At 44.0% G+C, this 20,045-nt stretch overlaps 1 protein-coding gene across 5 annotated transcripts in view; it reads right to left on the bottom strand.

Annotated features, from left to right (window-relative positions):
- FRMD1 (FERM domain containing 1) overlaps positions 1-20,045 on the bottom strand; it is a 40,791-nt gene that overhangs the window by 5,264 nt on the left and 15,482 nt on the right. For 3 of the 5 annotated variants that reach the window (XM_032102399.1, XM_032102400.1, XM_032102398.1), the window contains 10 exons: positions 11,585-11,664; positions 9,398-9,474; positions 7,576-7,762; positions 5,231-5,386; positions 2,994-3,059; positions 2,716-2,784; positions 2,352-2,526; positions 1,134-1,469; positions 879-1,007; positions 74-153 (listed from right to left, as the gene is read on the bottom strand). In XM_032102399.1, the coding sequence (XP_031958290.1) occupies positions 74-153; positions 879-1,007; positions 1,134-1,469; positions 2,352-2,526; positions 2,716-2,784; positions 2,994-3,059; positions 5,231-5,386; positions 7,576-7,762; positions 9,398-9,474; positions 11,585-11,664 (1,355 nt within the window). Of the gene's footprint in view, positions 1-73; positions 154-878; positions 1,008-1,133; positions 1,470-2,351; positions 2,527-2,715; positions 2,785-2,993; positions 3,060-5,230; positions 5,387-7,575; positions 7,763-9,397; positions 9,475-11,584; positions 11,665-14,838; positions 14,928-20,045 lie in introns of those variants that run through there. The other 2 variants (XM_032102402.1, XM_032102401.1) reach the window with 2 other exon arrangements.

The following is a 20,045-nucleotide window of genomic DNA, read 5'->3' as shown; positions in this document are numbered from 1 at the left end:
CAGCTGTCTCCATTACACTAGACCTTGGTTCAATGCCCACACAGACCCTCCTGCTGAGCAATCTCTCCCTTACCTGGTGAAGGGATTCCACACTTTGGCCCCTCATTTTGATTAGTGTGACTTGCACCACAGACAGAGATTCCTGATTTATAGCTGCAAAGGAGAAGGAGAAAGTGAAAAGCATTGTAAGTTTGAGGTTTTGTGGGCTGTGGAACAGGGAAGTTGTTCTCACAGGCCACACTCAAACAGTGCTATCCTCTAAAGATAAATATACATCATTAAGCACCCTCAGTGCTCCAGGAGTTTTGCTCATGAGTACTCATTTTTGGCCCTAAAGATCAGTGTTTGAAAACTTTCAAGAAAACAGTTTCTTGCCAACTTGTCCCATTTTCACCCTTCTTGCTTTGCTATAAAGGCTGTATGCATCAAGGCCAGACAGCTCCTGCATAATCCTGTTGCCTACCATTCCCTGTATCACAAGCCACAAAACTTTACCTAGAAATTCCTGTGACCATCCCATCTGTGGGATGGTTCTGTGGTTGAACCCCTTGGCTGTTTTGTAGCATACAAGATTTTAAAGCATATTCCTTCCCTACAAAAGGTTTACCTCAATTATCTTTTTGTCATTAACTGAATATAAGCTTGGCACATTTAAAGAAGGGAGACTTTGAGGAGCACAGAGGAGAGCAGCACTGTACAATACAGAATGCTGGCCTTTAAACTCTAGATCAGCTGCCTGCAAATCTTGTTGCAGTAGGGCAGTAAATAGCACTGGCAGCTCTTTGGAAGGAGGTAACAGTTTTCTTAGATCCCTCAGATTACACCTGTTGCTACAGCCTTAAAGAACAGCATTGAGCAGCAGCAGAAAGCCATCTCACCTTGGCAGCTAGCAGCATCTAGAGGCAGGGATTCAACAGATTCTCCCACAGTGGCCTCCTCTAACTGGTCTCCCTCTAAAGGCTCATCTACAGGCATCTCCTCTGGCTCATCTACTGCCAGCTCAAGCTCTAGGAGGAAGAGAGCAGCAGGAGAATGGTTAGCATTACAGTTGTGCTCCAAGCTGCTGTACAGTCTCTTACTCCCTGTTCTCCTGCAGAAGACAAAAGTGGGCTCCACCTGTCCAAATTCTTTACCATCATCCTGAGTGTCATCTTCAGCCCGTCCTTTGCTGCCACTGTCAATGCCGGAGCTACCGTAGCTGATGGTTGAGCTGCAGGATTTCTCCTTCCTATGCACCCGGTCAATGCTGAAGGGCTCATCCACTGACATTTCCACGGACACGCGGTGCCTGGAGTCGGCCTCGATGCCCGAGGTGTGGGAGCTGCCGTGACTTCCCGTGGACTGGCGTGAGAGGCGGTTGTCCCTGCGGCTGCCGCCACTGCTCCCGCTGCCATGGGAGTTCTTGTCGCACGGGTCCAGGTCCATGTCTAGAGTGTCACTGATATAGGACTCCCGGTAGCGCTTCTTCTCTGAGGAGGAAAGAAGGGAGAAACCAGTGAGAACTTTAAGGAAAGGTAGCAAATATATTCAGGAAGTTCTGTTGGCACAAAACTAAGGAACAACTTCTGCAGCTACTGAACAAATACAGGGACAGCTTTGTATTTTGTTTGCTCAACAGATGGATGCTCAGGTGGTTGTAAAAGAATTAGTCATATTCACTGTAAACCCAGCATCTCCTAAATTAGAACAGGCAGGTAGAGGCAGTTATGATACAGAAACCAGTAGGTTTCAGAGTGAAGGTCAGTAACAACAAAGCAAAACGAAAGCAAACAAAAAAAGGGAATTACTTAGTTAACTTCAGTGCTCTATCTTTAAAACCAGATGCACTGATTGGTTCTTGAAATACCCACCACTGTGTGAAGTCAGTTAAGAACAAGATTCCTGTGGCTGGTATTTATTAATGATTTATTATTTCTCCCATGGCTTGTATGTACTGAGGGTGGTCGAGAAATCCATGAGACACTAATGGACACAAAACAACTCAGTGCCTTTAGCCCACAGGCACTTGATCAGTGGCTCACTGATCTACGTGCCACTGGTTGCACCCACACAGCTCAAGGCCACTGCTGTAACCCCACTGAAGGGAAAGACAGAAACCACTTAAAAGGAGATATTACCCCTCTACTGCTCTCACACAAATACACTTCCTGATCACAGTCTACAATGCGGGAGCCATAAACACTTCTTAGGAATGGACTTGAAATGTATCTTACATCTCTGTTTCTATTACTGACTCTCTGATAAGGCAGAAACACCATTAATTAGATGAGAGCATCCACCATGAAAACAGGAGAGACTAACACACTGTACTCTTCCCCTTTCCAAACTCCCTTGGGTGTTCCCTATCATACCTTCAGCTTCCTCCAGTTTTTGGATCTGCTTCAAAACTGGCTGAATATTCAGAAAGAGCCGGTGGCTGTTACTGAGTAGCTGCAGCAAATGCCGTGACCTGAAGGGGCAACCCGTGTAGTAAACCAGTTTCCGTGCAGAGGGCAAACCGTCTGGCTGGATTTCAAATTTTTTCCCCTGCACAAAGAGGAGAGATGCCAAAGAAATGAGCAAGAGCACTTTTTTAGTCACACAGCTACCAGAGATAGCCGTGGTCTTATGTGTGCAAGTGACAGGACCTGAGGCGGCAGCACAGGCAGGCTGACAGCTTTGCCACGTCCCAGGCTGGCAGCCACTGGCAGATGGCCTCCATTCCGTCATACTCACCAGAAAGGCCAGCTTCCCGATGTGCGACCAGGGAAAGTCGTAGAGGAGCTGGCGAACGTGATTCACCTCCTGCAACACATCAAACTCAGAGTGACACAGGGACTGGCAGGTACAGGGTGGAGCCAGCGATGTGCAAAGAATTTGCAAACAACCAAGAATTTGAGATATGTGGAGCCTGGTGTTCAAAGGGGAGGCAGAGGAGCCATGGTGAGGGGGGAGGACAGGGGAACTGGGCAGAGTTAATGGTACACCAGAAGGCTTTCACAGCAGTCTGTTACCTGATAGATGTGCATTCCTCTCAGGGTCAGGCCCAGGATAACTGTCGGTCGATCCTCCTTCTTATCCTAAAAGAACAGAAGAGTCAAAGGTTAATCTACAAAGACCATGCTCTTGTTCTGGCACCTACGGCAGGAGAGGTAGCAGGACTCCTCATCGGGCAGATGGATCAGCTCATTTGGTTTTTATTATGTTTGTAAAGTGCACCTTGCCTTGTTGACCCCTGAAATATCTAAAATCCCCTCATGCTGGGAGGTTCAGGCATGTCACCATGTCCTAACTGCCCTGGACAGGGAATCCTGTAGCTTTAGTGATTTGAGAGTATGGACAATTACTGCTCTCAGAGGTACCTTGTAACCTCTCTTGCAACCACTTGCTGTCTCTGCTGTCCCCATGAACATGCACCACTCTTGTTCTCCAGGTGACAAAGAGCCCAAAACTGAAGAGAAAGCCATCCCTCTCTCTTTGCCATAGCACTGCTGTTCCCATCCAGGGATTTGCTAGATCTTAGGTGACCCTTGGCTGAGGGGAGCTAATCAATGCCCAGTTACAGGGACTTTCATTCTAACATTCAATCTTGGTGTTGGGAGCAGGTGGTTTTACATGTTTATTACCTGGGTTGAAATACTGTCTGGCTTTTAACTCATGTTGCATCTTGGTATGACATACTTGGTCTCTAATCAGATTCTTTTGCTTGAAGACCAAAAAATATCATTAACTAATTCTTTCAGCTCTCCTAACACAGCAGAGTTAGGGAGGTGAACACATACTTTTTTTGCTAGGAGGAAAAGTAGGAAGAAAATTTTGGGGTAAAAATGTATGGACTCACAGAGCTCAAACTTTACATCCTAACTTTCCTCATCTGGCTTGCAAGATACAAGCCTTATGCCATCACATTACCTCACCCTTCGCCCCTGGTACCATCCCTGTCTTCAGTTCAAAGTCACTAAGAAATACTTTCTGCCTCCTAAGGGCAAAGAGCTTTGTAAATCAGTATTGGTCTGAATGAGAGATGTGGGGTGCATTGTGTTTTCTTTTGCAGTTCCCAAATTCAGTAGAAGCCATGAGGAGGGTGTTAAGACAAAAGTGACTGCTTTTGAAATCTCAGGGCAGCCAGCATACCAACACCTTCATCTAGCACCCCTCTGCGCTTGATCAGGCGATTTGTGACCCAAGTGGCACCTAGAAGGAGGATCTCTCACCACAAAATGTGCTGTGTCACTCAGCAGGAATAAGAGCATATTATGGATCAAACAACACATGGAGGAGTACATGATGCCTAAGTTCAAGTCAGACAGGAATTTGGATATTAAGAGCAACCAATTTCCCAGCCTTGATGTTTTCTGATATAAAATGTATCATGTCCTGCCAGCTGGGTTTCTTATGGCAGTCAAGTGTAACTAACTCTCTTGTGACTGCATCATTAACAGCATTAAGAATCAAACCAGAGGACTGAAGAGAGGTAGGTGAGCATCTATGGTTTGTAAGCATTTGTTCAAAGGACATGGATACTTCCCAGACATAATTCCCACTGAGCACAAAAACCCAAAAAGTTTAATTATGAGTCTGACAGAGTAGAATATCTCCATTTGGAAAAAAGGCCCAAGATGTTCCTAATTGCATAGGCAGGTTTCATTCACATAAGAGGAACACAAAACTTCTCATTAGTCCTATTTCTAGATCTAAACTTTCAGCATGTGAAAATGAAGCACCTTCTGTTTAAGCAGGCTTGGGTAAGGGGTCTAACAAGCAAGAATGCAAGAATCCAAAACTGCCGAAAAAAGCATACAGCTGAAAAAATGCCAACCACTCTGGCAGGGTTGGAGAAGGAAGGGGATACAAAAGTTGGAATGACTCAGTGTCACCTTCAGTTACTACGTGACATTTGTGTGAAAGCTGGCTGACCTCTTGTCATTCTTTCAGTGAACTACAACAAGAAAAAAAAGAGGCTTCACTGATTTCCCTGGTGCAATTCTACTGACAAGAAGGGACAAATATGAAGCTTTGCCATTCCTGTGGCCAGTTTCTTGGCCGAGGAACAAAATTAAATTCCAGCTGTATCTGTATATTGGCAACGGATTTGTTTGTGGGGACAGGCCTCATTGGCCGAGCATTTTAGATTTGTTTGGCCTCTCTGAATCAGAGGCAACCGTCCCTCAAACAAACAGAACGAAAAATGCAATGGTGTGCTCAATTAATGATGGGAGAGAAGTTCAAAATAAGAAGCTCTTTGTTTAACCTTCTGCAGCCTGTAGAAGTGGACGGGCACATCTTCCAGCAGGCAGGACTCCTTAATGAACTTCAGCACCGCGTCCTTAGCGCTGAGCCCTTGCTGTTCTCGGTGCATCTCTGGGGCATGTTTCAAGATGTAGTCGCTCCCCCTCTTCGCAATTATCTAAACCGCAAAGAAAACAAACAGGTCAGCAACTCTTCAGCAATCCCCATGAGGGGCAGCTGTGAGCAACAGCAAAGCAGTGGCTGGAGGTGGAGTAGGTTCATATATTCCCTCAAGATGTTAGTCCACGTTCGCCTCTACCTCCCTGGAGGATAAGCATTTAAAGCAGCCCAGATGACACCGATGTCTCCAAACAGATCATAGTGGCAAAACTGTAACAGACCAAGACTATAGAGGTCATGTCAGATCTTTTCACTTTTAAGTATTGCAATTAGTTTTCCTAAGTCTTGGCATCCATAAATGTTTATGGGCAGATAACAAATACTGCTCTGCATGCCAGCACAATCAGCAGCAACATCTCCAAACAGGCAGAAATGCTAGGTTTTCCTTTTAAGACCAGAAACTACACATTAGGCTTATTTAGCATTTCCATCCTCAAAGGGATGGATAACACTATCTCAAGGTATTTTTTTATCTGTTGGGAGTGGTTGGCAGGCACGTGGCTTCATTAAGCAGTAGAGAAAACCTGCACTGGGCCTTTAGCTCCTGCCCTGCAAGTGCCCAGTTCCCATGTTTGCCCACATTCCCTCTCCATACAAGGCTACTGGGCAGCTCAGCCCCCTCCCATGCCCAACTGGTTCTTTTCAGGGTGTAAGTGGCAGTGACAGGTAAGAGGGATGATTGGCTGAATTCACTTCACAACATCCCTCACCACCAGGGGCATTTGAAACTGGGTTGCACCAGGTACCTGAGAACATCCTGCCAGGAACAACCTGTCCTGGCTCAAACCAACCAGACCCCATCACCACCCAGCTCCCACTTACATGTTATATTAAACCCCTTGTTTACTCTGTTTGCTAACACCTCTGCATGCCTTGCCAGATTAGTTACCCTCCCACAAGGAAGGCGGGCCTTGGTGGAGGACAACATCAATGCCATCAGCTGCGCAATGTCAGCAAAAAGAGATGTGCCAGCTCCACGGTTCAAAGCTGGGTGGGTCAGCCCAGGGCAGCACTGCCTCTCCTCACTGGCACGAGACTTGGGGCAACCCTTGGCCAAATAAGAAGCACGTGTTGAAGGAAGTGATTGTGTTGGGTGACGAGATTGCTCACTATCTCCCCATGGGAGCCCAGAGGGAGGGAGAGAAGCGTCCCCATGCCTGCCAGATTTTGCTGTTTGTAATGATGTAATAAATCACCCACATACTTGCTTGGGGTTGTGGCTCAGCACAGGTGAGCAACAGTCTGTGATAAGCTCTTTAACTGCCTTGGAAACAGCACACAAGACCCACCTTTTCCAGCCCTTTTTTAGCTACCTCCTGACTGGCACCCCATAACAAGGAATGGCATGGGATGAGGGCCTGTTGTCTGGGAGAAAGGCACACTGCTGCACAGCAAGGCAGACAGGCTAGGATTTGTGCATGAAAGAGACTATCAGTCTTCAAGACAAGTCCTGTCACTGTTCTGAACCTTCTCCCCAAAGCAGGGGACAGTATCTTATAGGGGAGATGCAACTTGCCTGGGACAAGTAGCCAACTAAGAGAGCGAGTCTTAGCTAATTTGCCTCAGTTGACAATTAAATCAATTCTTGGTTGTAAGTCTTGAAGGGCACAAGTCACATGTACATGCTTATAAACAAACATGCAAACCCCTTCTCTTTCCTCTTACTGAACTTGAGGCAGAGATTAATGACAAAGCAAGCACCAGAGGCACTGCACAGCAGTACTACCCTGTAGGGTTTGGATCTATCTATCTCTCCCTAAGGCAAGCATTACAGAGATGGGAACAAAGGGCAATGGACTTGGCTTCGCAGCCCTGAGGTTTTCTGGAGAGCTTGGGTTGTGCAGATCTTGCTGATGTACCACTGGAAGCACACAACCCTTTAAGCCATAGAAGAATTAAACAAAGACAGCTGCACTGTTAGAGTTATTCATGTGACACCAACACATTCCATCACCAAGGAAGGATGTACCACCACCTCACTAATGAGTGAGCCCAGGAACATGCACCTACATCCAGCGAAAAGACAAGAGATACCTCCTGAGGGAGCTTCAGGGTGACACTCTACCTGTCTGCCTGATCATTGCAGTGGGAGATGAGGAAGTCGTGTGGCTGCAGTTAGGTACCACCTTGGCATAGCTCCTGCTGCATGCATAATCTGTTGACAGAAGGATTCCCCCCCAGACTTACCCATTGCGGGAAATAAGCCTGAGGTTCAAAATATTTGCCAGCGTGGACCTTCTCTCTGTAGTTGCCCAAGTCTGCCTGTAAGCTGTAGGCAGCCAGCAAGAAGTAGATTTCTTCTTTGTGGTTGCAGTGAGACATAAGTACTTGCTCTTTGAGATGGCAGTAGTAGAGCTGCCGTGCCACCTTATCTCTGCAAGACAAAGGCAAATTTACTCCATGAACAAAGTTCAGATAAGGCACCTCAAAAACATCATCCTGCTAAGAAGAGGGATTAAACTTTGACACATCTGATGTGTGCCAATGCTATCCTGATACAGGTCTGTGTATAAGGAGCACCAAACCAAGATCAAGGTCTTCTCCCACTAAGTGTTGTACAAACAAGAGAAATGGTAACTTCTACCTTGAGGAACATGAGATCTAAGAAGTTAGGGCAGAAGATAGATTAAAGAAAAATCACATCACACCTGTTTTGGAGACTGACTACAATCAAGCACTTCTGTTTCCCTGGAAAGCCTGTAGCAGCCAGGAGAGTCAACTCCCTTGGACTCCCAGTCCTGTTTCTTGCACACCTGTCCTCCTTTCCCCTCTAAACTTGGCACTGCTTTTTTGTTTCACCTTGCCTTAGGCTCATGATACTTTTCAACAGCTAATTCCCTGCAAGGTAGATCAAAAGACATGGGAGCCCTGGGCTTGTTTTTGTCTTCTTCCTCAAGCTGCTAAACAGGGATTGTCTGATAAGGCATAACTATGGCATAGCCTTGATAACCCACACACCCCCTGCCCTCGGAAATCATGGGAAGCAGGCTGCTGACATGTACATGTAGATGAGGTGCTGGACACTACAGTCTGCTTGTAAAAGTGTGCATGTATAGTTTCAAGGGGCCAGATAACTACCTCTGCATGGCTCCACAAACCTCTCCAATTAAACTACTAGTGCAAGAGAAACGTGTCTGTGATGGTGAAGGATATGTGCCTTGGGAGTGGCAGAATGATATGTAATCTCCCTTTGTACAAAAAAAGCAAAATGAAATGGAAAACACTTATCAGCCAAACAGACTCCATAAGAAAGAGTCCCCTGTATCCAAAAATGAAAGACTATGGAGAGAGAAAACATAGAAAACCACAAGCTTTGTTCAAGACAAGAACAAATGCCAAAAATTTGGTAAAGATTTTAATCCCACCTAATGATCCCAGCTCCTGGCTTGCCCTGGGGACAGAGCCACACCAGAAGCGCTGATGTAAATTAACTCTGTCAGTTGTTCATTTTTAACTACCTCATCCTTTGTTCTGTACCATGGGTGAGGGTGGTGCTGTTTTGAGTGCAGCCCATATTCCATGTGAATGGTCTACAAATGCAAAACTCTCTAACTTATGAAGTAATTTCTTTTGTCCATGTATGAAAGTCCATTTCCAGAAGTAAACTGCACAGAGCACTGCTCAAATACAAAAACCAGATCCAAAGTGCTTTGGAGGATAAATAACTATTTTTGGTATATTCATCTAGTGCTTTTCGTACAACCAAAAGACACAAGCAAAAGAGTGCTAATCATGTTTTGATAATGTCGTCATTCAACCTGCTCTTTCAACACAGATGGAAAAGCAGTCACAATTTTCCTAGGGATATGGAGTATGATTCAGGCAGAAAACATTCATAGCTGAGTGAGGAAGTCTGTGAAGGTCTTCAAAAAAAAATTCAAGCAGATTTTTTAAGCTTATTTCAGTGAGCTCACAGAGATGAGCTTAACAAAGAAACATTATTTTTCTTTCATTTTAAGAATACACTGAATAATTGAAAACACAGTAATTACTACAGAAGGGAACTTACCCTATTACTCTTCCATTTTCCACGTAGTATTGTACTCTAAAGAATGCAACAAATGGAGGGCTGAATTTCTCTGTCCCCTAGAGCAAAGACAGGAGACGAGTTAAATTATGATCAGCATCCAAAATTCCTGTTACCCTATATGGTAATGTTCTCTTCTCCCAAGTTCACTCCCCATACTGCTTTTCATTTTCTACTCTTAGCAAGTTTTAGGGGCGAGTCTGACTGTCTTGGAGGCTCATGACAATGAGGCATCACAAAACATTCAGACAGGTTGAACGACAAAATATCCTAGGAAGAGCAGAAGATTTTTTGGATAGGAGGGATGAGCTGGTGTAAGAGTCCCAGCATAGCCTGGGGACACCTAGCCTGGCCCAGAGTTACCTAGCTCAGCACCTGGCAGCACCACAAACACATTCATGCTGAACACAGCAAGTTTAACTCAGCCTCCCTCAAAGAGCCAGGCAAGGCGGCAGGGCAGCGTGCCACGCTGGCACGGCCCTGGCGTTTCCAGGGCACTCCTAGGAGCAACCATCCATCCCTGCACCACACCACACCACTCAGCACGGACACACGCGCTGCCACGCTCAGCAGTCGCTGCCTGGGGCTGAGGCGCACCAGCCTGGTAGCGGCTCCGTGCCTGTTGTTTGGCAGGGCACGTGGTAAGTTATTCACACGTTCCTGCAGCCACAGACAAAAAGGCAATGTTTGTGTCTGCCTCACACTGAGGAGTGCTGTTAGAAGAAAGCCAGCACGAGTCCTATGGTTTTAACTACAGCCTATCTTTCTGACTTACGGCTTGTTTTAAACAGGAGAAAAAAAAAAAGAAAAAAATGGGAAGAAGAAGAAAGGAACACCTTACTAGCTTATTCTCTCATCTTTCCTACTTTGCCACTTTAATGTTCACACAAATAAGTTTTCTCCCACAGGCACTTCCAAGGCTTTTCTGGTCAGACCCATTTCACTGGGACAAGGTACATGCCATGCCCTCCACATCTGATGCAGACAGCTTCTTCATCATGTAAATATCTCCATTTTATTTCTGGAACTTGTTCACAGTCACCCTATTTTATCAGCTGGACTGGGCTTTCCACCTGAAACCTCTTCATAGGAATTAAATCCTTGTCAATTAACCCAGTCCAATAGGCTAACTCATCTCAGACTGTAGTACTGCCAATGGCAACTCATGCAGTCTTTTATGATTCGCATCACACCAGAGGTTCAACACTTACCCTGACCGGAAAAGTGTTGCAAGATCCAATCACAAAGCAACCTCAAAGCCTACCCCGTCCTGAGGCAAACAGAAACACCTGCTTTGGGAAGCTCTCACTGGCTGGACAGACAGCCCTCCGAATGACTCTGGCTGTCTTTGAAGTAACTCTCACTCATTTGGGAAAAGCAGAGCACATGCTTGGGGATAAGAGATCCCCAAACCTCACTAGTCATCTACAAACTTCTCTAAGCAGCAGAAATGGCAAGTGTGCCTACTCTGCAAAAGAAAACCCTTAAGCAAGGTGGAAAAAGTCATAACGACCCAATTAAGATATCTGAAAGCAATTGCATGCTATACTTTGTTCTAGACTATGACTCCTCTATTAATGACACATTAATATTAATGACACATTCCACCAACAGGAATTATCATGTCTGAATGAACAGCATTAAACAATTACATAGGCTTGTCTTTATTTCACATAGCTTTTCCCTCTCTTGTCAGGGCTAGTTAGCATTAAAGAATTAGGCCTCTTTTCAAACAAAATATCCTTCCCTCTCCCTCCACTGTCCTTTAGCACTTACTCTGGGAAGAGTCACAGCTCCAGTCTTTTCCCTCATATCAGATTCAAGTCACAAAAGGTTATTTTAGGTTGTTTTGCTTAAGGATAAAAATGAGGTCTCCAGACTAAGATCCAGACTAAGTTCAAATGGAAAACTGACCAACTGACCTCCACTTCTGTAGCAGCCAAGCAGCAACCATGTGGTTATTATTGCTCAGGTAAAGTTGTGTAAGGGGCTGTTTTAGCTCTTTTAATTAATTGTACAGCTGTGCACAAGTCACTGCATTTTGCTACTGAAAAGTATTCTGCAGACCATCTTCAAGAAATGCTCAGTGGACCTCAGTTTAAGAGTTTTCATTTCACTGTGTAGTGCAATAAAAAAGCAGCAGCCTCCAAAATTAAACACTTCTCTTACTTTGGTGGTCTCTTTCTTCCATTCCTTTGAAAAGTATTTGCTAAGCTTCTGCTCCAGGTCTATAAAAACATACTCATTATCTGAAAGATAAGAAGAAAGGAATTTAATGTTAAATAATTAGAATTTTTTAGTCATTAAACATTTAGTTGACTCTACAAGTTATTTCCAAGCAATATATTTTAAAACAAAGCTAACCAGGGAATAGACAGGGCAGTGGAAAAAAAAAAAAAAAAAAAAGAAGAGTACTCTTAAGTACATGTGCTACTCCAGACAGTATGGAAGGAAGGTCAGTCACACCTTCAAGAGATCCTGAACTAAAGGTTCCCAAACACCTTAGCCAGAAATGCAGAATTCCTGCTTTATAATCAAGAAGCCATTTACAAAAGGGAAACATCATCTTACTGAGCTAATTGTACTGTCAGCTTGCCGGATTCAATTTTTTATTGTTATTAAACAAGCAAGCCCTACCCAAGCTTGTACTCTGCCATCATGTTGCACCATGGTCCAACATGGCACAAGTAAGTAAACAGAGCTGGGTATTTGACAGTTTTCATCCTCTGCATGTGAAGGGGATCCTCTGAAAGGGTGAGAAACAAGAGGACCAAACACAAACGCCTTCCTCAGAAGGTCTGGTGTCTCCTGGTCACACCCAACTTCTTTCATATAGAAAAAAGATGAATGAAAGGAAGGGAAACCTGGCCTGCCTCAAAAGATAAAGGACCAGGACTCGCTCTCCACCCTAGTGAGAGTGAACATGACACAGCCTGAATGGCACATCACCTTGAAAGAGCTTTGTGCTGTTTTCAAAGCTGATGTTTCATAACACTGCTTACCAATTATCAAATACAAACAACTCAGCCAGTGAAAGATTTTTTCCCTGAGTCTTCAAGTCTCTTAAAGAAAAAAAACAAAAAACAAATGACAAGACCTGACAGGTGTTTCAGGCTGCAGCAGCAATGCCAGCTGAGCACATTCACCTGACCAGTCCCTCTACTCTTTGATCTTGCTTAGGACAGTGTTTTGACAGGTGACACAAGTCCCAAGATGAAGAGCTTGCTCCTTAGACATGAAAGAAGCAGGAGAAAAAAGGGGAAGGAAAAAAAAGGAAGAAGAACCCTTCACAAAACAAACGTCTTCCCCTTAAGACCAGCCCAGGCTTCCAAATGAGAGTCTGCACTTGTGTTTGCATGGCAGATGCGGGCCTGGCATGGTCAGTGTTACAGCAGGTGTTGAAGGGGCTCTGAGCTACCTCGCAGTCACCCTTCCAAAGCATTCCAGATCCTTAGAGGGGCAGATAACTGCAAATATTGTCTTTGCTAGCTTTCAAAAAACAAACAAGCAAAACAACCCTCTGTCACCACCTCCTTCACCTCCCACCTCAAGTTAAAGAAACCACACCTGGTGCTATGCAGAACTGGCCCACACATCACCCTACTAGGAAACCTTCTGTGAAATATCAATAACACTGGACACAAAAAGGACAATGTCCAAAAAAGTCCTGTTTCTGTCTCCATGCTCCTTCCTGTATTGTACTGATTGCAGCTGTACTTTTAATATACTTACATTTCTGTTTATCACTTTACTTGGCATATCACACACAAAAACAAAACAGTATTTAACAGAACCATTGAAATGGCTGTATGGAATTACTGAAAGTGTTGGTGGTGGGAATTTAAGTGCTGTAATACACAAGATGATATGGAAGCTATTTTTGCTGTTTTGACAAGAAGAGGAAGAGTTTTTATTGTCACAGAGATTGCATCTTGTACCTGCCTCTTCACTTCTGCCTGTAAGATAGGGAGGCTGGCAGGCTACACTGGCCCTAGCCCTTCCTTTTCTAGGTCCATTAAGATCAGATAATACTGCCTTGAAGAGGCTGATAGAAGTCCTAGTCAGTGAGAGAGAGAAGAGTTTGTTCATGTTAGACTTGTCTCTATCCCTTGCCAGCTGCCAAGCTGGTAAGCATCACTCTGTAAAGCTTTTATTAAAAAAGAAGTAAAAGCTGGTTTAGGAATCAATTGTGCAGCAAGCGACAGGAGTGGGATAACACGAGCACGGCACCCAGTCCCTCCCTGGCCTTTGACAGCCCTGGAGCAGGGCAAGTGCTCCACTACTGGCTCCCCACGCGGCACGGGGCTGGTCCTGAGGGCACAGCAGTGCTGGGTAAATCCTGTGTTGCCTCCATCAGCACTGTGCTCTTTAGCTGACACCTCGTGAAGAGGCTATAACAAGTTGAAGGGTCAGTTTTCCTTTCTGGCTCAAGAATGATCCCATGCCCAGAGGCATTCAGAGAAACACATTAATTATTCCTCAATCAGGAGGGAAAAATTGCAACAGCAAGCACAATGACATACCCCAAACCATCCCATCACACCTGAATACTAAGTCAGAAAGGGAAAAAGTGTGACAGAACAGTTACACTACAGTAAAGCTATTTGTTACCCACACCCCACAGCCCCTATTTATCTGTCATGTTCATTAGGTTAGAGATGATTTTGTGAGGGCCCAGATGTCATACCTGAGGACTCCAGGTTATCATCAGACCTACTGAGAGATGCACATAAACCACAATAAGCCAGGCTACAGGAGGACACCCCAAAGTATCATCTCTCCCTGGGGGTCTCACTCCTCCCCAGCCCAGCTCAGCATCCTCCCTCCCGTGAGAGAATGCAGCACTGCATTCCCGCCTTAATGAAGTTAATATTGCTGGAATGTCAACCTGCAATGTAAGACTCCATCTACAAAAACAAGGAGGTATTTTCCCTCCGCAGCCCTACTGGTTTCTGAATGGCTTTGGGTTTTTTTTTCCTTACACTGGATTAGTGATGAAACCTAAGAGATCTTTTGCCAGATGCTAAAACTGTCTGCTCTGAAAATAAGCATCTCTAACAGATATGAGGGCACCAAACTGCAGCACCCCTGAGCAGTGCTGTAAAGGACAATATAGAAATGCACAGATGGCCTCCTTTCCAGGGAAGAATAAATTTGATCTGTGGATCCAAACAGGGCTGGATACTCAGTAGGTACAAACTGTCATTGCTTCACTGGCCTCAGCTGAAGGACAAGTGAAAGGTACCAAAAAGCTGACTGAGAAGCATGCACACATAGAAATACACTCTCATCCACCTGCAGCTACCGACACCGAGTTCATAAATCTCATCTCAGCACTGTAAGTGATCTTACAAATACATCAGCTTCTCTTGAAAGGTTCCCCCATGTTTGTGTGTACAAATACCAGACCTGGAACAACTCACCAGTGCACTGCAATCCCATGAAATGCATCTGGACAGCCCCTTGCAGTAAGGCAATTTACACATTTCTCCCAATTTCACCTTTAAGAATTCTCAAATGAGATTGAAAATTTATGCTGTAAAAATCACATTTCAAAATAAGCAGTTACCAGAAATGAAAAACACTTCCACTCTGCAATATTAGCTTAGCACATTTTATGTATTTAAAAAAAAATAGGACACGCATTGTTGCAAAAAAATAATGGGCCAGGTCCCCAGTTAGAAAAAAGTGACACAGTTCCAGTGAGTGATGCAGACTTACAATAGGCATTATTTACACTGAAGGAAAAATGGGAATAGAAAATTATGGCTGTAATACAGGGCCAAACCAGTTCCAAGTCATTGTTAACCTAAAGGCCATTATTTTGCATTAACCAGTTCCTCCTCATCTTATTTTTTATGAAAAGTGAGTTCTCTGCATAAAAGCTAAGTAATGGTGAATGCCAAAAACCTGTTCTCCTCCTGTGCCCATTTTGGCCTAAGAGCACCAAGAAATTCCACAAAGGTGTCCTACCAAGAGTCAGAGCTTAGGCCCCAAAGGCAGCCAGGAAGATCCCACTAACAAATTTGGCTAAGTATATTTAGTAATGCAACTAGACATTCCAGAAGAATAGGATTCAAATAAAATATGAATTAGTGCAAAGCCAAATTTCCACATAGCAAGCATTTTCTGCCTAAAAGAGAAGGGAAAAAATTATCCATGGTTATTGCACTTAACTTTTTCCAGAGGCTTCAAGAAGCTTCATGGCAACACCACTATGTCCCTTGAGGTGCAACAGGAAAGAGCACGAGCAGGACAGAAGGATGCTAGGGTTAGGGGAGAGCTGAAGCTTAAAAAAACCAAAAATCAACAAACACCCCCCCACTCTAAAAAATACCTCACAACACATGCTGTAGACCTCACATAACCTGAGCACCAGCATGGATTTTTTTGTTTATTTATTGAAGAAACACTGACTACACACTCCTTTTGCATGTGGAGCTTCCCAAGCTTCCAAGCCTTAGTGATTTGGGAAAATCACTATCCACATGGCATCTGCTCCTACCACCTGTATATGGCTTCTTGATGCTCCTGGTGCTACCTTTCAAGCCAGTAGAAAGAAATGCTGTCCACTTTCTGATACCTGGTTGATTAGTTTACTAAAGGGTCTAAAAACTTGGTTCAGGATAAACTTGTGTTTTTAGCTTTAGCTGGAAAGTACATGTATCTCAAGTGAAGGGGAGAATCACAACAGAGGCTGGGAATAAAACAAGGGAGGTCGTGGCTGAGGTCACTTTAGCTGGGATGGACACAAGGCCTGTGGAGGGTAGCATGAAAGGAGACAATATCAAGAAGCCTAAGATCATGTGGCTGTAGGAACTGCTGAGGTCTGAACACTGAGCTAAAGGCTCCTTCATTCCTGGTAATGGATAGGCACTGCAAGAATATATTTAGCAACAAGGCATGCCCAGGCAAAGATCTCCAGACTTCAGCAGTGTCACAGTGGAACAAGAAGAAGCACAAGAAGAGCTGCAAAACCATTTCCAGCGCTGCTTATCCAGGGGCAAACAAACCCCTTGCAATTCTCAGGCAGGAGAGCACTTGGCTGGATGTTGTACTGATACCGAAGGAGGAACGATTGACAGCGGGTACAGGCAAAAAATTGCCTTCATAGGAGGAGACCACATAAGTCCTTTCAAGGAGTACTTTATACTCTGGACATCTGAACCCCTGCAATTCCCTTTAGGTGGTCCATTTCTTATATTGCATTTATCTCATTTGAGATATGAAAGTCACTGTAATAGAGTTGTACCTTAGGTTAGAATACAGGAGAAATCCACAAAGGAGACTCAACTATGCAAGCAGATTTAAGAGAGGACAGACAAGAAGCAGGGATAATGAGGAAGGACTGGTGTGTAGAAATCATTATAAGGTATTTCAGATAACTTTTGTTATTTGTCTCCTAAGAGACCCTTTGTTATAAGAGATACCCATGTAATAGAAAGATAACATGGTAGCATATTCTGTCCATGAACTTCAGTACTGGGGGATATACAGATGCAGAAGAGTTTTTACTCGAGGCAGAGCGGTTTTGGTGGAGTTAATCACTGAGCTCCTTGGTAAGCATGTGCTGGGAAGCATGGGCCTGGCAAGGTGAACAGCCATAGCTGTAAAAACCAAAGTATTATCCTTGAGGCAGGGGATTTGGTTTTGTAAGAAAGCCAGCCTGACAAATCACAAGAAGACACAGAGACAGTCAGAGGGTATAGGAGCTGCAGTCTTGTTCCTTCCCAATTGAAGGCTTCCATCTGCTTAGGTCAAGCAAGGTTTGCTTCTAGAAAGGCATTGCCCAAAACTCAGGATTGAAGGGATCTGGGTTATAATGACAAAGGAAGGCTGGCTGTTCTTTGTTTGCTGACAATCAGTTTTGTTTTAGAAGACTGAATGTGTTGCTGCACACACTTTCTGATAACAAGAGGGAAACCTCCTGCAGGGCACTAGATAAGGTTGACCCCGCAGGAGGATTTGCTGTATAAGACCCAGCTGCTGAAGTCTATGGAACCAGATTGAACCTGGCAGGGTTGCAGGATCTTTCACTGAGCAAACTACAAGGAGAAAAAAAAAAGCACTTCAGCAGCAGGAGCACGCAAGTTATAGCCTGTGTGATGATCCATGCCAAAACTAGAAGAGCAACATGACCCAAGGTTTCTGGGACCTCCCACTAATGCACATTCCTGAATTACATTTTCAAAACGATCAACTTCTTACAGAAACGTTTTTTCTCCCCAAATATATTGGGTTGGTTTTCCTCTTGACAATAAAAAACAGTTCAAGAGAAGAAGGGATGAAAAATTCTGCCCTGACACTATTACTGTTACCTTTAATTCTGAAGCTTGCCCTCAGCATCTGCAACAGCCAGAAGAGAATGCAACATATTTAGGCATCAAATGCTGGGAAATAGGCTCCAAGACCTACAACTTAGGTCTTGCAGCATTCATGGTTTGTACTTTGCATGGTGCTTTGCAGTGCCATTTTCCTTTTTGCCACACTTAGGTGTTAAACTTCTGTTTATGATTAAGGACCCCAACCTATCCCCCTCACACACACACTTACTATGAGACCAACTGAGCATTAGTGTATCTGTACAATGTCTGCAGGTCAAATGGGCTCCTAATCCAGATAATCCATGCAGTGTGATTGGCTACAGTTCTGTAGAAATCCTTTAATTTTTATTCTGTTGCTACTGCTGACAGTCAGGGTTTTGTTGACAAATTAGCAGCAAAGTAATGGATGCAGGTGGATTAGAATACCTTGTTTTGCATGTGGCAGTATCAGACTGCCAAACATCAACACACATTAAGAAACTAGGAAAAATATCATTATTAAAACAGGGTGGCTATTTTTTTAAAAATTTCTTCTTGGAGCTGCAGCACAGAGGTGAAACCACGATGCAGGAAAGGATTACCTTTTCAAAAATGTCAATGCTTCCTCTCAATTTTTTGGATACCTAACTCAGCCTTTCCTCACAGACCAGGCCCAGGCCTCCCCTTCACAGCCTCTGTGGGATGTACACTGACTAGCTGCTCAGCCAAGGCACTTGACTTAAGCACCCACAAGGCAACCCTGGGAATGCAAAACTTACCCAGCTCATCCCCCAACCTGACCTGAGAGCTTCCCTTTCTTGAGGTGAAAGCTTGTTGTGAAGTCAAAAATCCCTGAGAAGTAGGCAGTGCCTTAAAGGCTACTTCCAAATGCCAGACACAGAGTGCTACATTTGTAATAGAAGCGAGACCTCAGCTACCACAGGCAGCAACGGAGATGATCACCAGTCTGTTGACCAAAACAAGGCAGAGGAGAAATCAAGTTGTGGAACAGAAAAAGTATTTCCTTTCAGGAAAGTGAACAACCAACCCCCCAAACAAAAAGAGAAGAGATGTTAGTTCAGGCTGCTGGACTCCTGTAACTCTTTTCCTTGACTTTTTAGAGCTTTCTGGAAGAATTAGCTGCTCTAAAAAAGAAGAATCTTTGTGAAGTGAGAAGACTGTTTTCCACTTAAAGATGTGGACAATATACTCTAAAGTCCAGTCAGAACAGCTTTACTATGCTCTTTGGGATGCAGTGGTTACAATGCATTTCCAACAGGTTGAAAGGCATCTGCCACAACAGGGTATTTTGGGACTAGAACCCCTGTGCTTGACAGGGTGAAAGAAACTGCTTTACAGAAAAGGTGTGAGGAAAGGAAAAAAGCAGGGTATGGAAAATACCTGTGAAGGGAGAGAAAAGGGAAAGAAGTATGAGAAGAACAGGAGAAGAATTAAAAAAAAAAAATAGGAATGAAATTGCCCTGTCTTCCAGGAGAGGAAAGGGGCTCCAATTTCAGCCAAGATGTCCTGCAAGTGGAATAGGCAAAACCTGGTGTTAAAAAATGTCACAAAGGGGAGGACTCAGAAACATAGATGATTTGTGAAAAAAGTTAAGAGCATTCAGGTCTTCCTCACATTAAAAAAAACTGTGCTGGTTTATAGCACAGGTATATCAGGTTTAAGGAATCTCGCTTATGGAGATCAAAAGCTTATGTTCCTCTCAGTTTGAATGCTGCACTCAGAAAAAGCAGTTCTTACAGAATGAGAGCATAAAGGAAATGAGACAAACTTAGAAAAATACCCTTATTTTATCCCACATATTTATAAAGAAGCAAAATAAATCTTCTTTAGAAGGACTTACAGAAGACTACTGTAATTTCAATGAAATTTCTAGAATTGCAGTAGTAAATAACACACTTGAGAAAGTTTTTGGAGAAGAGAGAAGTCTTTCAGTGCTTTTGGAAATGTGGGGAGGCAAGATAAACAAGACAACAGATCCATTTCTAATTACTAGGAGTTGGGGTGTGGGAGGGAATGCCAATGCTCACACCATACCAGAAATGTGATCTCTCATATCAATTTGCTTCTTTAACACCATTTCCTGGCCAAAGCTAAGCCATAGGACCAAGCAAACTGGACTTTAATTCATGGACTAAGAAATTTTGTATTTCCCATATGATATTTCAAAAACCCAATGTGTCCCACACATGCATTCAGTCCCTTACACCTCCCCACTGCCACATTATTCATGTGTGACTTCAGAAGTAACACTTTCAGCTCCAAGGTCCTTTTAAAATCCACCTCCTGTTCAATACCTGTAGTTTTGA

This window comes from Corvus moneduloides, chromosome 3, assembly GCF_009650955.1.
Source record: "Corvus moneduloides isolate bCorMon1 chromosome 3, bCorMon1.pri, whole genome shotgun sequence".
Taxonomy (NCBI): domain Eukaryota; kingdom Metazoa; phylum Chordata; class Aves; order Passeriformes; family Corvidae; genus Corvus; species Corvus moneduloides.
The sequence above is the reverse complement of the archived record's forward strand: the minus strand, read 5'-3'. Positions and strand labels throughout refer to the sequence as shown.